At 45.5% G+C, this 16,985-nt stretch overlaps 1 protein-coding gene across 4 annotated transcripts in view; it reads right to left on the bottom strand.

The window, feature by feature from the left end:
• ZMAT4 (zinc finger matrin-type 4) overlaps window positions 1–16,985 on the bottom strand; it is a 367,435-nt gene that overhangs the window by 29,411 nt on the left and 321,039 nt on the right. For all 4 annotated transcript variants that reach the window (XM_051832388.3, XM_051832389.3, XM_089327366.1 and 1 more), the window contains one exon: window positions 8,097–8,193. In XM_051832388.3, coding sequence (XP_051688348.1) covers window positions 8,097–8,193 — 97 coding nt within the window. The remainder of the gene's footprint in view (window positions 1–8,096; window positions 8,194–16,985) is intronic.

The following is a 16,985-nucleotide window of genomic DNA, read 5'->3' on the forward strand; positions in this document are numbered from 1 at the left end:
ACAAACCCAGAACGAGACTAGTCTCTGGCAGACCTGTTCCAGACCACTGTCCACTCCAGGCCTGGTTGAGGTCAGTTTGGATTCGAAAGGCTCTGAGCAAACCAGAACCTGTTTCTGAGAATCCCGACTCCCCAAACTGGCACAAGCAACCAGCATGTGTGTCAAGAACTCTGGACAAGCATTCTTGAGACAGAAGCTTCCAGCGCTACTTCAACACTCACCTAACCATTCCAAGGGCTCATTTCAAATTCATTGATGCAGAATAATAATAACAATTATTGAGGATTAAAAAAAAAACAACTTCCTGACATGTACCATCAAAGCAGCTTAGTATTTTTATTGTGTGTTATTGTTCTTAAAATCCCATCCTTACCACAGTCAGTACAGATAACCATGGCAAGAATAGTCTCCATTTCACAGCTTAGGAAACTGAATCATCACGGTGCTTAAGTGTCATGCTCAAGGTCACACAGTGGGTAGCAAAGCTGCAGTTGAACCCAGCTGGTTTCCTTCCAAGGGAATTCACTGCATTCACTCCACAGTGCCCCGTGCTGACGGCTCCAGCCCTGCACACAATTGCTTCTTCCTCTGGGTCCAGGCAACACTTTCCACCTCTTACATCCACCACATCTTATATTGGTTTTAATTGCAGTGCGTCAGCTACTTCTTGCCTCTCTGCAACTAGGTCATAACTAGGTTGAGAGGTGCAATTATCCCCCCATTGCCCTCTGTTTCCCCCAGGCCTGCTTTAATGCCCAACCCGTAGCTGGTGTTTTAGAGATCTTGGCTGCAGAACTGAATTGAATGGGGTGAAGACCTCATTTGTGCTATCCTCCATCCCCTACACCATGCACATGAAGAGAACTCCAGCCACTCAGTTCTCTCTTCCCCCCCAAACACAGGTGATAGAGAACTGGATTCGGTGACACAATCAGGGATAAATTTTCTTACCCATCTTGTCTTGTTCTTTTCTTCTCCCCATGAAAGATAAGACAATGAAATGCTGTTCTTTGTTTACTTAATTCAATTCCCTGGCAATCCACATCCCATGGTAAATTTTAAGAGATGAGCCAAATTCTGATACAATTCAATGTCATCCTAAAGGGGTTTTTTTTAATATTTATTTATTTGTATTGGAAAGTCAGAGTCACAGAGAGAAAAAGAGAGAGACAGACAGAGACAGAGCGAGAGAGAGAGAGATCTTTCATTCCTAGTTCACTCCCCAAATGGCCACAATGGCCAGGGCTGTGCCAGACTGAAACCAGGAGCCAGGAGCTTCATCTTGGTCTCCCACGTGGGTGCAGGGGTCCAAGCACTTGGACCATCTTCTGCTGTTTCCCAGGCACATTAGCAGGGAGCTGGATTGATAGTAGAGCAGCCAGGACATGAACCAGAGCCCACATGGGATGCTGGTGTCACGGACAGGGGCTCCACCTGCTATGCCACAATGCCAACTTCATCCTAAAGTTTTTGTATGGTCTATGATGGTTAAAGATCATTTAAAAATTGACACATTTGAATTTCTAATGAAATTCAGTGACATATGTGAGGAGGGGGTACAATCACTTGCAGAAGATGCAGAATGCAGGAAATTCTAGCAGCCGGGGGGGCCAGGGTCTCCCTCAGAAGTGGCTGGGCTCCCTCCAACCTAACATCGCTTCTCTGAGAAGCCCTCAGTGGTTGTGCTCTGGATTCATAGCACAGAATAAAGTTACGAGAAACTCGTTTGCCTGACATCTTCCTGTGCAACCAGCCCTATTCCTTTTGCCCAAGTAACAACCAGTTGAAAATCCTCCTGCCTAGTGGTTGAGAACGGGATAAACAGGCTACCTGGACATGTTTCTGATCACAGGGCAGCTTCTGGGCTAGGCAGCAGTCAAACAGTGAACGCCACCGAAGAAAGATTTCACAACCACCCCTTTGCCACTTGGGAAATGCCAGAAAACTAAAGCAACTAAACCTTGAAGTTGCAAAATTAGAGCATGTTAGAATGGACAGAGACCGTGGCTGCTTCAGATTTCTAATGAGGAAAGGGAAGCTTAGGGAGAGGATAAGTTTTGTTCAAAACCACAGAGGGAAAGAATGACTGACATATGCAACTGATTAGTTTAATCTTTATTCCAGGGTCTCACCTGGAATGCAAAGCAGAGAGAGGTATAAACACAGTGTGCAAGTGAAAGCAGGATTTATCTAGAGGGGGGAGGGAGGGAGAAGGAGGGAGAGAGAGAATACACTTAGATGGAGTGAGGGCAACTCCAGACACAGAGATACCTATCCTGTGTGATCCAGAGAGAGAGGGGGAGGAGGCCAGAGAAGGACACATAAGTTTTCTCTCAAAGCCAAGAGCAAAAGAAGGGCCCTCCCACATTACCAGGCTCCTTCCCGAGAGAGCTCGTGGTGCCCTAACTGAATATAAAACTGGGTGCAAGTTGGCAGGCAGTAGCCTTTCTGCAGGTTTCACAGTGCCTCTATGTGGAATTTAACTCCTGCAGGGCCACCATGCCACTTCCTCCTCCCTGGTTCCTGAAAAGACACAGGTGCATCATGGGAAAGTTGGCCTGAGGGGGTGGAGTCACAATGCAGCGCAGGCGGAAGTTCCGTCCCACCTACTGCTACCTAATCTTCCTGCCCACTTCCTGCAGATGACAGTGATGCGAACAAATCTCAAAAACAGAAGTAGCCAGGCTGAAAAGAATATGCATTATAATAGCTCTTTAAGTCCTAGAACAGAAAAAGCCAGCTACGGTGACAAATGAGAAAATGGTTGGCTGGCTTTGGCTATGAAAATGTTCCAAATCTTGATTGGGCTGCTGGTTACATGGTACCCACCAAGCCGGATACCCAAAGTCTTGTATTTTATTCTGTTAAAATACATACAGCATCCCAGTATGTTTATTTTAAAAAATAGCGTTTGAGATTGCAGCATGACACAGGGTATAAGAGGTGTGGCAGACACAGGACGCTGGCCAAGCACCTCCCAGGCCAGGCCTGTTGGCTCCTTTTGTTTTCCTTCCTGGTGCAAAAGCACTTCTTGGAACCGAGTCAGATAACGGCCCTGGCCCTCGGTGATGGATACTCCATGGCTATGTGAAACAGCGCAACAAAGAACTCAGGAGGGTTCAACGAGATCCACAGTCCAATCCAAGGCACTAAATCATCAGCTCAGAGCCGTGCAGGCAGCCGTGAGTCATGCAAATTGCAAGCATGGGGAAATAATGAGTACAAGTCCCGTAAGCTGGGAGGGGGAGGGAATGAGTGCGCTGAAGAATGTTAGTTGTCATCGGTGATTCTAGAATATGAAAAAAGTGAAAGTGCTCCCCACTCAGTTCTTTGCAAGGCCGCAAAAGGCCTGATTTAGACTCGTTCTGTAATTATAATGTATCCCTAGTTATGGCTTCTATAGCAAAAGCATGCGAGCGAAATTTAGGAAAAATAGAGCCGAAATTGCATCTGTATTAGTGCCATACACACACACACACACACACACACACACACACACACACACAGGTGCTTTCTTTAATTTTGCAGCTCCGGCATTCTCTCTGCAAGGTCTGCTGCTTGCTTTCACCAGAGATGTGGACCCTGTTTCATCTCAGGCCTTCCTCGTAGAAGGGAGGCTTCGAGACACTTGCAGACTTGAATGCGCCATTGAAGAGAGGACGAGATAGAAAACGCCCTTTGTCCTACAAGGCTCTGCACAGCCGCAAACCTGCGGCAGTAGCAGGCACCTTATATATGCATGGCTAGAAGACCCAGGGCCCCCCACAAGCCTCCCGTTCTAGGAGAAGAGCTGATGGCAGATCCCAAATAGGACAGGTAGAGGACCACGCTGTGGGGGCAGGGTCTGTCCTGTGGTTAGGACATGGGTTGAGCTGGCCGCATCCCACATTGGACTACGTCGGATCTACCTGGGGCATCCGCTCCTGATTCCAGCTCCCTGTCGGTGCAGACGCTGGGAGGCAGCAATGATGGCTCAAGTCACCGAGCTCCTCCTTTATTTATTACGGTGCAGCCCTCAGAGAATGTGCTGCTACCTACATGCAGGAACTCGGTTCCAAAGCTCTGGAAATACAGCCCAGACCTGCACACTGGCCTGGATTTCTACTCCAGTACCTCACAAATAAATGAACCTAATAGGGACGTGAATCACAGGAGGCCTTCGTCCCAACAAGTCACAGCAGTTAAAGGAACTTGCAGAAGCAATGCAGATGACCAAGTCAAGCTATTTTCAAGGAAAAAGCAAACTTAGAAAATGCTACTGGTGGGAGAAAGGAAGGGCTGGTGTTTCAGCATTGTGGTTAAAACCACTGCCTTCGACACTGGCATTCCATACGGGCACTGGTTCGAGTCCCAGATGCTCCACTTGTAATCCAGCTCCCTGCTAATGTGCCTGGGAAAGCAAGTGCTTGGGCGCCTGCACCCACATAAAGACCATTCTCTCTCTCTCTCCCTCTCTCTCCCTCTCTCCCCTTAACTCTGCTTTCAAATAAATAAAATGTTTTAAAATACAGATGATCAGAAAGACAATTTATATTGACAGATAACGATCCTGCTTAAAAAAATGCTACTGATTCACGATCATTTTGATTTATCCTTTGGGACATTCACATCTCATTTTCAACCAAGCACCAGAGTAAGTAATGAGCACTTTCATATCCTCCACTTCCAGGTAATAGAACATCCTGAGGCCCGAGTGTTCCCTGAGCTCAAATTTAAAGACACTAAGGAGAGATTGTTCATTCGGCTGTGGTGTGTGCTCATGTGCTCTGGAATTTCATTTTAATCATTTGCACTAATTGACGGACTAGATCCCTTGGAAGCCCTGAGAAACCTAAGAGGCAATTGCTTTATATGTCCATGTTAGCATTTGCATTTCCAAAACTCTAATTTCATTGCATAGTTAATATTTCTCTTGCTATTTAACAATGGAGAGAAATGTGACTGCCGTTAGGCTGTTTATGACCTTCGCCAAAAAAAAGAAAAAGCCTGTATCTGTGTCAGGGCTGGGAAAGAGTGAGCTGATCACAGCTGTACTGTGTGTTACTGCAATGGTCAAATGGTCCTCCTGGTGATGGCAGCGAGCCGGAATTCTGCCCCCTAGAGGCCTTGGAGAAGTAAGTCAACTGACCTATCCAAGACTCAATCTTCTAAGGGGTCAGATGGAGATGAGGACATCGGCTGGGCTGCAGGGATGCTGAGCGCTTCAGCAAACATCCAGGAAGCATTTCCATATATTGCTTTTCTTCACACACACACACGAGTCCCACACCAAGCACCCACGGTGACAACTTCGCCATCAGCATCAGCAACATCGCCAGGAGACGCAGAGCCAGTAGCTGCCTACTGAAATGTGGCTGATGGGAGATTGGACTTAAAAACAGCAGAAACTTATTGTCTTGGAGAGAAACAAAAAAATCAAGATTTTGGGAGACCAGAAGTGTGGAATCAAGGTGTCAGCAGATTCGTTCTCTTTCTGAAGGCTCTGGGGAGACTTCTCCCTCAACTCGCCCAGGTCCTGGTGGCTTCCAGTGCTCCTGGTCTTCTAGAAACATAGCCCCCACCTCTGGCAGGCCTTTTCAGTGTAGCCAGATCTCCCCGTCCTTTCTCTTAAGTAGGACACTGGGCTTTGGACTTGAAAACCTGCCTTAGATCCAGGATGATCTCCCATACAAAGAGCCTAGTTATACCACAGGGCACATTTTCTGAGGTTGTGTGTAGACAAGACAGGAGGAGACATTCTTCAACCCACTGTCCACACTGAGGGCCAGCTCCCCTGAAATGATCCAGGCTGCCGGGGTCTGGTTTAGAGAAGAATGCTGAGACTAACTCTGGGATGCGCAGAATAGGGGGTGAGGAGCAGGAGAAAGGCATGGACCACAGAGGTGCACTGGTCACCTCTGGGCATCACTGGTCACTTAGGAAACAGAGGCTGAAAGAGGTGTCGGTGTCCAGGGTTGCTACCATGAAGCTGGGCTAGGAAGAAAGTCTTCTGACCCAAAATGCAGGGCCCTTCCCACTGCACATGTTAACTAACTTTACTCATGTCAACACTTCTTTAGGTGCTGGTGCTAAAAACACAAATCTAAGACCTAGACCGTGCCTAACACCTAAATACTAATATTCACCTAATCAATCAGATTAGGATGGTTAATTGCAAGATGGAGAACTGTAAGATGGAGACAAGGCCACCCACATCCTAGGGACTTCCCTTTCTAGCTGTAACTGGCACCAGACTTACCCTGCAACCAAGAACAAAATAAAACCTGGGTATGATTGAGTTTAAATCGAAAAGCGTTTGAAATATTTTGAAGAGGTAAGGAGAGTGTAGCTCTATCAGAATGAGCATATTTGAAGGAAAGAGCTATTCTTAGGGACAAAGAAGAAGATTTCTAATGAGCAAAAAAGGGCCAATTCCATCAAAATAAATAAGACATCCTAAATATGTAAGCATCTACCAATATAGCTTTAAATTCATAAAATGAGCAAAGCTAGACAAACGAGAGGCTACACAGAGAGGCAGAGATACAGTTTCCTGAAGGTGGATGTTCTATTGGTGTTATCTACAGAATTCACGCCACTCAGAGTTGCCGTCTGCCTTTTCCTGCTTATTAACAGCAATGAAAATATGTTCTCCAAAGATTGCCCCTTGCTGTTGCACGTATTTGTGTGTCTGCAGGCCAGACACAGATGCATTTCACGGCACCTCTTACGAAGTGCTCATCCCAGAGACGCTGGAAGCATTTGGCAGGAAAGCATGCAGTAAACACCAAATCAAACAACCTGCAGGGGAAATCTTCTTTTTGCAGAATTACTTGGACGAAAGTCCTCCGTGGCAGAGTAAAGCATGCTGGGAAATTGGCGTTGACCACTAAAACAGCACAACACCCAGGGGGAAGCTGCGAGTGAGGAACTGCCTCCTGGTTTAAGTTTTCTCACCCGGGTCAGCTGTCCCGAGACCTCCACGAAACAACCTCTTTTCACAACCCCTTCCGGGCCTGGAATGCCCGTCCTCAAGTCCTTGCCTGGCAAACGGCGCCTCTTCTTCTGAGACCACGCATTCAATCCATCTAAACTGCCGATGAAGCCCCTACTGTGCACCAAGTGCCATGTCAGCGTGCTCAGAGCGAGATCTCCTCCTCACCCTCACGGGGCCGCCTCCGCACCAGGCTCCCTGCGGCGCTGGCCTGCGCACCCCTGGATGCACCCTGGGTTCTCGGGAACAAGTCGTATGTTTGCGTGGCTGTTTCCCAGCCCCGAGGAAGGACCAGGTCCATCCATCTCCCAGTCTGACACATAGTGGGTGCTCGAGAAATGCTTGTTGAATGAAGTCATCCATTATTCACGAGGACTTGGTGCAGTTAAATCTGTTAAATGATTCTTCTAATGAATATTAGAGAAATGAAAACAATTATGCTCAGGAAAATTACTTCTTTTTGAGACATTCTTAGCTTCTTTTCTTATTTTATTAGCATTTTATTAACAGTCATAGCAGCTGCTTCTAACATGCCCATAAAGCTAATGTCAGTGATTTTTTAAAGAGATGTATAGTATAAATATAGATGAAATCATGCCTGGTTAACCTTTCCCAATTTAAAATCATGAGAATCATTGAGTTATTTTCATTTTTGTTTGAAAAGCTTTGGGGAAAAAAATAGAATGAGCTTAATGTACCAGGGCATTTGTTAAGTTTCTATAATAATCATAATATTCATTTCCAAAAGGGAAAGTGGTAGAAGGCATTCATTGAACTTGACTTTGCAACACCATGATCTGGCACATCTTATAAATAGGGTTCATGCTGTTTATTTAAAAACAGGATAGATCTAAAAGCTTCCTCAAGTTCATAAAACTATGCTGAACTTTCCTTGAGAAAAATGCAAAAAGCAACCAGCAAACTTCTAGTGCTTGTCCCCACAAAGGGGGAAGCCACTGTCCATGGAATCCAGGGGAGCATAAACATCAAAGGCACTCTGCAGATGAAGAACTGTCATTTCCATCTGCTTATTGGGAAACAAAGAAAATGTTTAACTCGCCGTTGTGTTGCCAAGCGCTGCGTGGGAAAGGGCAGAGGGGGGAGAGCACACGCGGGTACCTACTTGGTCTGATGCTTCGACCCCTTCAGATGGGCATGGTACTGCTCTATGGAGTTTAGAGAGACACTGCAGATGGTACATCTGTAGTTGCGCCTCAGACCTGTGGACAACAGACACACCTGGTTAGCTGGAGTCCATCCACAAATGCCCACCTGAGGTCCCGGTCTCCAAAAGCTCAGGGACACAGAATCCGAGGGACTTCTGGTCCACCCCACCAGCGCCACTTCCACCCCTTCCTCCAGAGCTCGCTGGAACAGGTCTCAGCAGAAGTGAATCTGAACATGTCGGAAGCCACCTACTCCTTTCTGGAGGGCTGCAATCATTAAAACATACTTCTCTGGAACGAGATAAAATGCTTCTGGACATTTTATCATTTAAGCAATGAAGAACTCTACTTCTTTTCCTCCTAAGGCATGTAGACATAGAATGCTGTCATGAATTGAAACTCCAGAGAAAAGCTCTTGCAATTCCTTTTCCAACTTTTATTCCAAAGGCAGAATTGGAACTTCAACTTGAGACATCATTCATTTAGGCTCCCCTTCCAGAATCATCTTAGAGAATCCCTCCCAGGAGAGGGATAACACATCAATCTGCTGTAGATGAAGTTTTACTTTCCACCATAGCATTTAAAGAAAATCCGCTTGTTCATTTGTTCATCTCTCTAATTAATTCATTAACACAGAATCAACTTTGAGTCAGACATTGGGGATTACAAGATGAGGAAGGTACTCATTGCTTTCAAGGAGTTGAGCAAAATCTTTGCTGTTTCACATTATTGCCTCTTCTGGAGCCAAGCTTGTGTTAGAAAGTAGCTTTAACAAAATAAATTAAAACATCTGCCCTGCCCAGCCCAGAGACCCCATCAGAGCTCAGCCATGGGTGAATCAGTCATGACCCAGAACTTTGGGTTAGTATCCTGACTCCAGTCATCCTGACTGTGAGATCCAGGGGAGGTCCAGCCTTCCAGGCCTTAGGATCCTCATCAACAAGATGACAGCAAGGCCAACCATATCCCAGTGTTGCTTTAAGAACTAACTAAGACACTTAAAATGCCTAGCAAGTGAGAGCTGCTGTTGATAGTTTTGTCACAAGACTCTATGCTTTACCATTGTAAAAGCTAAGACATTAAGCAACTGTAGCACTTCTCTCTGATGAATGCGGAATGTTTTACTGCTTAGGAACAGAGTCAGTCTCTCTTTTCCTAAAAACAAAATAATGCAGCATTGGATGAGCTTTGCAATTTGCTACCTGGGTTAAGTTTATTCAAATAGTTTGACTTCTCTAGATTTTTGTGTCTTATTGTATCAAGAGGATTAATGGAGACATGGCAAGTATAAGAGTACTCGTCATAGGACAAGTGATGGAGTGATCAGTAGGAGTTACAATGGAACCCTTTCTGTCTCTGCTCCAGCTGAAGGGATGGGATACAATCCTGAGACATGGATGACAGTGACATCCACACGCCAACAGAACTCACCAAGAACAAAAGTCCAACCCTCAACTGCCAATCTAAAAATGAGACCAGAAAAGAGAGGAAAAAGTAGGTAGAAGCTTTCTTACAGTCTTATTGTATTGTTAGCACCACTTCTGCTCCACCATGTGAGAGAGTAGAGTGCTCCTTCACTCTAAACCTGTGGAAAATGTCCCCATGGAACTCCCAGAGCACCTAAGGAGCCTGCTGACCCCTGACGCCACCTGCAGGATCCAAAGGGAACGGAGCACTTGGGAAGAGCCTGCTGACCCCTGACGCCACCTGCAGGATCCAAAGGGAACGCTAGCCCTTCTGCTGGGCAAGTGCAGGAGGTGGCAGGGTTGGGCATGCATGGCCTGGGCTCAGAGCCTGCCAGAACGAGAGAGACACGTGAAGTTTCCCACGTTCGCTGTTGTGTGAGAGGAACTGATTTGGTGATGTCTCAGATACCTCTCAGGAAGGCTGCAGAAAGAGCATGGAAGTTTGTAGCTGGGTATCTAGATGCTCACAGCGACCACAGAGTCCCTAAAATCCAGGAAGGCACCTCGTGGGAAGAATAGGTTCGCAACTCCTGCCAAGTCCAACAGTGTCTATACTAGTGTGGTATAGCACGTATCATGACAACTTTCATTTCTCTCACCTTTCAGCCCTCAGCCCTGGCAGAACCAGAGGCAACTTCCTGAGATAGAGGAAGGAAAGTAGACGCTCCAGCAGAGACAATGAAGGCATCTTGCCACGCTCTCACTGCCTGTGACAAGTCGGCAGCCCCAAGCGGAGCTGAATGTGGAGATATTTTGAAAGTATTGTTCTATTCTGGGTCTATCTAGAAACTGGAGATGATTACGTATTTATGAATGAGTAAAGGACTCTTTAATACAGAAAATAAGTAAAAATTCATGAAACCTACCCTGATTCTTGTTCACGAGGAAGGGAAGGGTTAACCCTACTAGGACAAGAGGAATAGACTATGGAGGAGAAAAGTAGGGTCACTTTCTCATCACATCAAATGCAGTGACTCCTGCCTGCTGAGTGTCCCAGTGCCATCAGAGTTGCTCTCATGTCTGCAATACTGACCACGAGAACTTCCTGGCGGCTGCATTCCTATGGCCCCATGCACAGTTCAGAAAACCTTATTTGAAACATCCTATGAAAATATCCCGGGTTGGCCACTAAAGAGAACTGGCTTACTTTTTTGTTTGTTCTTTTGTTTTTCTTTTGTTTTCACTGTACTAGTCCCACACTGGTGTGCCTGGATTTGATTCCCAAACCTGCTCCAATCCCAGCTTCCTGCTAAATGCAGACCCTTGGCGGCAGAGATAATGGTTCTCGTGATTGGGTTCCTTGTCACCCACGTGGAAGACCTGAACTGAGTTCTCAGTTTGCAGCTTTATCCTGGCCCAGTGCAGCTGTTACAGGCGTTTCTGCAATGAATGAGATAGGAGCTCGCTCTCGCGCACTCTCTCTCTCTCTCTATCTCTATATCTCTATTTCTATCTCTATCTCTTCCTCTCAGATAAGTAAAATTTAAATTTAAAAAAATGACACTGACTTGACCTAACTGTTCAATCAAGAGTGAATAAAATTCTGGCAAAAAAAAAAAAGTGAAGATACAAATATCTTCTTAGGAAGCAATTTGAGGGACCCAAAATGTTCTAGGCACAGCAGGTTTCATGACGAAACAGACAACTGTTGAGTCTCCATTTCCCGAGCAAGCTTGAGAATGTGGATGCAGCCTCCAGCAATCAACTAACATTCTCATCCCCAGACACTTCTTGCAGAGATCCTGATTCTATAACGGAAGCTTGGCATGAGACCTGCAAACATACAAGAACTTGCAGATCATAGCTCCAACCTCCACCAACACCCCCATCAAAAGCAAACACCACCATCCCATTGACTCATACTCCTTTCAGGAACTCGAATTTGCCGGAACAGTACTGCATCTTGACATTAAAAGAGAAAAAACCACTCCGTAAAGAAGAGCTGTGCAGGTGTGTGTGGTTCAGAAAGATGGCTGAGATCCCCCACCCCAGAGGCTCCAGTCAGCCCAGCCAGCGTGGAAGCTGTCTGACTGTTCTTCCAGAGCTGAAGCATCCTCTTCTTTCATGCATGAGTTCAGAACAGGAAAACCAGCTCCCGGCTTTACTCCCTCCAGGGTCTCGAGCAATCTCTCCGTAATAAATGCTGAGCACCATTTCTATGGACCTCTGCAGACCACAGCCTAATCAACAGTCGCGTCCTAATAAACGGAGGTCAGCCTGGCAATAGGCAGAAATATTTATGTGCAAGAATAGGCAATTTTTTTAAGAACACCAACAAATCTAAAAAAAAAATTCTGATCTGCTGCTTTCCATTCGGCAGCCAGAGACGCGTGGGCAGGGGATATTTGGCACTTTATTGCGATGCAAACTACAGGGCTCATAAACTGGGAAGGCAGTGCATATAAACAAGAACAAAGGCAGAGAAGGGGCAGGGCAGGCCTCCCACACACAAGACACAGTGTCCTTGGTGGGAACTTGGTGCCTCCTTAGTACTCAGTTGAAATCCTAATTACTTTGGAATTACATGGCCCCTTTCCCCTTAAGACAACCAGAGAATTTTATTATGAAACCAGAAATGCTAACTCTCTGATTCCTTTTCAGCACAATGCCATGTTAAGCACAACCTCAAACCTTTGCAAACCTGAAGGTTACTTCTACTCAGCTGCCCCATCTGTGGAAGGGAACTGTGTCCCTGCTGGCAAGACGCTGGCAGGCAGTGCAGCTGCAGAGGGAGGGCGTCCCCCACGTGGCAGCAGTGCAAAGCAGGCCGTGAAAAGCCCCCACGGTGCTGCAGGAAGCAAACACGGAGAGCTGGAGAAGAGGGTCTCCAGCCCCCAGGATCTGGACGCGCGTCTTGAAGATGCATCACTTTCGTGTTTATGTTTCCCAGCGCAGCATTTGTAAAACAGATGGTCCCGGTGAGTTCGCAGCGTGCGACTGCTCAATGTGTCTTTTCAAGTCTAGCAAAGCTGGATGTCCCTGTGACTTCCGCGGCATCCATGCTACATGAGAGGAACATCACTGAGCTCTTATTGCGGCGCCAGGTCTCAATGCTGATTGCCAGCAACACCGGAGAGAATGAGACAGAGTACATTTGCTTGTGGAGCTCATCGGGGGAACAAATAAACAAATACAAGACGTCACAAAGGTTGGGAAAGGAAACAGGCCCGCGAGAGAGACCCAGTGGGAAGAGAGTGATTCGCAGAGCATGAGCAGCGGGGTTTTCTGGGAAGTGGGAAGTGAAATCGAGGCCGATAATGAGCCTGGGATGTGAAGGACTGGGTGAGACATTACCCAGGGACCAGAGGAGGCAAGAAGTGGGAATAGGATTGCACTGCTCAAGGAGACAAAGTGGTGGAGGAACAAACAAACCTCACCAACTCAGAATCCCGCAGCCAGCAAAAGCGTCCTTCGAGCGCCAGGGCTGGCCAAGAACCTTCTCAATAGGCAAAAACTAAGAGGAGAGGTTGTCTGCCAGCAAACCTGCACTACGGAAATGCTATATATAATCCTCCAGGTCGAAAGAAAATGGCATCGGAGATAAACTGGGATCCACAGAAAAGAGGAAAAATACCAGAAATGTTAATATGTGCATATCCATCTGTTTTAAAATTCTTGTTATTTGGAGATTGACAACAACAGCACAAGAATGGGTGAGAACTAGAAATAATACTGAAAAATCATTATATTTTACATGAAATAGGGCAATATTTACTCTAAATAGCCAGTGATGATTTAAGGATTTATATTGTAATCCCTAAGAACAAACACTAAGCAAACACAAAGGAAAAAAGATATAGAGAAAATAAAGTAGAATAATAAGGATTATCTGGTTAACTCAAAGAAAGTAGGAGAGGAGGAATAGAAAAATAGGAAAGGCATGGGAACAAATGGAAAATAAACAGCTAAATGATATTAAACAGATCAATAATCACATTACAGATAACTGGATACATCACCCAAAAGGCCAACACTGTCAGACTGGATAAAAAGTAAGAGCTAACTCTACAGTGAACTCAGAAGATGCACTGTGTACGTGCACAGGTCGAAAGCAAATGGATGGAAAAAGACACGCCATGAAAACAGCCAGTGCGGGGAGGCGCCTGGGCACCAGCCAAGACGCCACCTGCACAGCCGCATCCTACATCCAGTCTCAGTTCTGCTCTTGCTTCCAGCTTCCAATTAAGGTGGACTCTGGGAGGCAGCAAGAGATGGCTCAAGTACAATAGCAAGACGCCACAATCTTTCCAAGTATTTAGAGGAAGTAAGTATATAGAGAAGTTAAGAACGTGTTGAACCAATCCAAGAGTTTTACTAAATTTTAAATATTTACATTTTGTAGAGTGAATTTCTTATAACTCAATTGTTATAAATAAATAAGAAGACTTATAAAAGGCCTAAAACATCTAAATAACTGATGGTCAAAGAAAAAATTACCAGGGCTGGCATTGAGGTGCAATGAATCCCATAAGAATGCCAGTCTGGATCTTGCCTGCTCTGCTTTCAACCCAGTGCCTTGGAAAGCAGCGAAGAACGGCCCAAGTGTTTGGGTCCCTGCCACCCATGTGACAGACGTGGATGGAGTTCCAGGCTCCTGGTTTCATCAGGCCTAGCCCCAGCCATTGTGGCCATTTGGGGAATGAAAGATTTCTTCTTTCTTTCTCTCTCTCTCCCTCTCTTTGTCTCTCTCTCTCTCTCTCTCACTCTGCCTTTCAAATAAATAAATAAATCTTAGAAAAAGGAAAAACTACAAAGGGAAGTTTTAAAATATTTAAACTGAATGATAAGGAAAATACCACATACTAAAAGTTTAGGCTAAAGCAGCTTTTACAGGGACACGTGTAGCTTCCCATGAAAAGCAAAGAAAGGCTTTAAATCCATGGCCGAAGCTGCACCCCTGCGAAATCACAAGACGAGCAACTTGGGCCAAAACCATGTGGGAGGGAAGAAACAGTAAAGAGCAGAGACAACGAGATAGAAAAACAAACTGCAGAAAAAATTAACAAAACTAAAATCTACTTCTTCTACAATGTTAAAACAAACATTATCCATTCACAAGTGTTATGGTAGGAAAAAAAAAAAAAGAGAAAGACACACAAATTACCAAAGCAAAAGAGTAAGCATCAGTACAGACCCTGCAGATACTTTAAAGGATCCTGAAAGAATATTATGAACAAATGTATGTACCAACAAATTTCACAATGTGTATAAGATGGGCAAATGTCTTTAAAAATGCAACAGACCAGAACTAGCACAAATGGAATAGAAAATCAGGCTGGCCATTTATCTATTAATGCAGCCGAGTTTGTTATCAGAATGCTCCTGTGAAGAAATAGACCTAGAGGGTTTCTCTGGAGAAACCTCTAAAATACTAATTGTATATGAACATTTTTAGCAAACAGATGGAGGAACAAAATATCAATAGTTTGTGTTGACGCTGTGGCATAGCAGGTTGTGGCTTAGTGTGCTAAGCTATTGCCTGTGACGCTGGCATCCCACAGGAGTACTGGTTCAAGTCCTGGCTGCTCCACTTCCAATCCAGCTTCCTGTTAATTCACCTGTGAAAGCAGCTGATGATGACCCATGTGCTGGGGCCTCTGTCACTACATGGGAGACCTAGAAGAAGCTTCTTGCTCCCAGCTTCAGCCTGGCCCAGCCCTGGCTGTTGTGGTCATTTGGGGAGTAAACCAGTGGTTGGAAGATCTCTCTCTCCCTCTCTCTCTCTCTCTCTTTCAAATAAATAAATAAATCTTTTAAAAAAACAACAGGATATCAATAAATACAGAAGAGAATATATTTGACAATTTTTAGTCTCATGATCAAAATTCTCAGCAAACTAGAAATTCCATAATTTGATAAGGAACACCTATGAAAAATCCACCTCTCATACTATATGAAATGGCAAGATAATGCACAGTTTCCTAAGATCCAAAACACTTAAGAATGTCATTATTCTTATTCTTATCATGTCCATTCAGCATTGCTTTAGAGCTTCTACTCAGGGCAAGATGAAAAGGAAAGCAAAGATTGAAAGTGGAAAAGTAAAGTGAGCTTCATTCACAGAAAATAGTATTTCTATATAAAATCCTAATAGATTCACAAAAAGCTAGCATAAGTGAATTACACACACTTGGGTCACAATACTCCAGGGCCAAAAAACAGTCAACTGTATTTTTGAAATACCTACAATCAACTAAGACCACTATCACTGCATAAAGATCGTTTTAAAATACTTAGCAATGAATTTAACTAGAGATGCATAAGAATGGAAACCGAGGAGGAAGGTAAACAGATACAGAGATGTATATACCATAGTCATGAACTGAAAGGATCCATATGGTTGGGGCCGGCGCTCTGGCATAGTGGCTTAAGCCACTGCCTGCAGTGCCGGCATCCCATTTGGGTGCTGATTCAAGACCTGGCTGCTCCACTTCTGATCCAGCTCTCTGCTGTGGCCTGGGAAAGCAGTAGAAGATGGCCCAAGTCCTTGTGCCCCTGCACCCGTGTGGGAGACCTGGAAGAAGCTCCTGGCTCCTGGCTTCGGATTGGCGCAGCTCTGACCATTGTGGCCATCTGGGGAGTGAACCAGTGGATGGAAGAGAGTCTCTCCCCCCCCCCCTTACTCTTCCTCTATCTCTCTCTCTCTGTAACTCTGACTTTCAAATAAATAAATAAATCTTTTTTTTTTTTAATTTTTTTTTTGACAGGCAGAGTGGACAGTGAGAGAGAGAGACAGAGAGAAAGGTCTTCCTTTGCCGTTGGTTCACCCTCCAGTGGACGCCACGGCCGGCGCGCTGCAGCCGGCCCACCACGCTGATCCGATGGCAGGAGCCAGGTGCTTCTCCTGGTCTCCCATGGGGTGCAGGGCCCAAGCACTTGGGCCATCCTCCACTGCACTCCCTGGCCACAGCAGAGAGATGGCCTGGAAGAGGGGCAACCGGGACAGAATCCGGTGCCCCAACCGGGACTAGAACCTGGGGTGCCGGCACCACAAAGCGGAGGATTAGCCTAGTGAGCCGCGGCGCCGGCCTAAATAAATAAATCTTTAAAAAAAGAATGAATATGGTTAAGCTATGCATTCTTCTGCCCACCCAATACAAACGTCTGACAATTCCAACAGACTGAATTCCAATAAACAGTCTATACAATAAACAGTCTACAAGTAGAATGTACATGGGAAGCTAAGGCCCAAAAAGGCCAAAACAATTTCTTAAAAAGAAAAATATTTGAGGACTTGCACTCCAGGCTATCAAGGTTTCCAATAACGACCACAGCAGCATCAACACAGCATAAGCACAAGGATGAACACACCGCATCTATGGGGGGAGCAAACCAGGGAGTCCAGGACAGGCACACACAACGGCCCAAGGGGTTTTCAAC

Source organism: Oryctolagus cuniculus, chromosome 2, assembly GCF_051225735.1.
Source record: "Oryctolagus cuniculus isolate XC-2025 breed Fujian yellow rabbit chromosome 2, ASM5122573v1, whole genome shotgun sequence".
NCBI classification, from domain to species: domain Eukaryota; kingdom Metazoa; phylum Chordata; class Mammalia; order Lagomorpha; family Leporidae; genus Oryctolagus; species Oryctolagus cuniculus.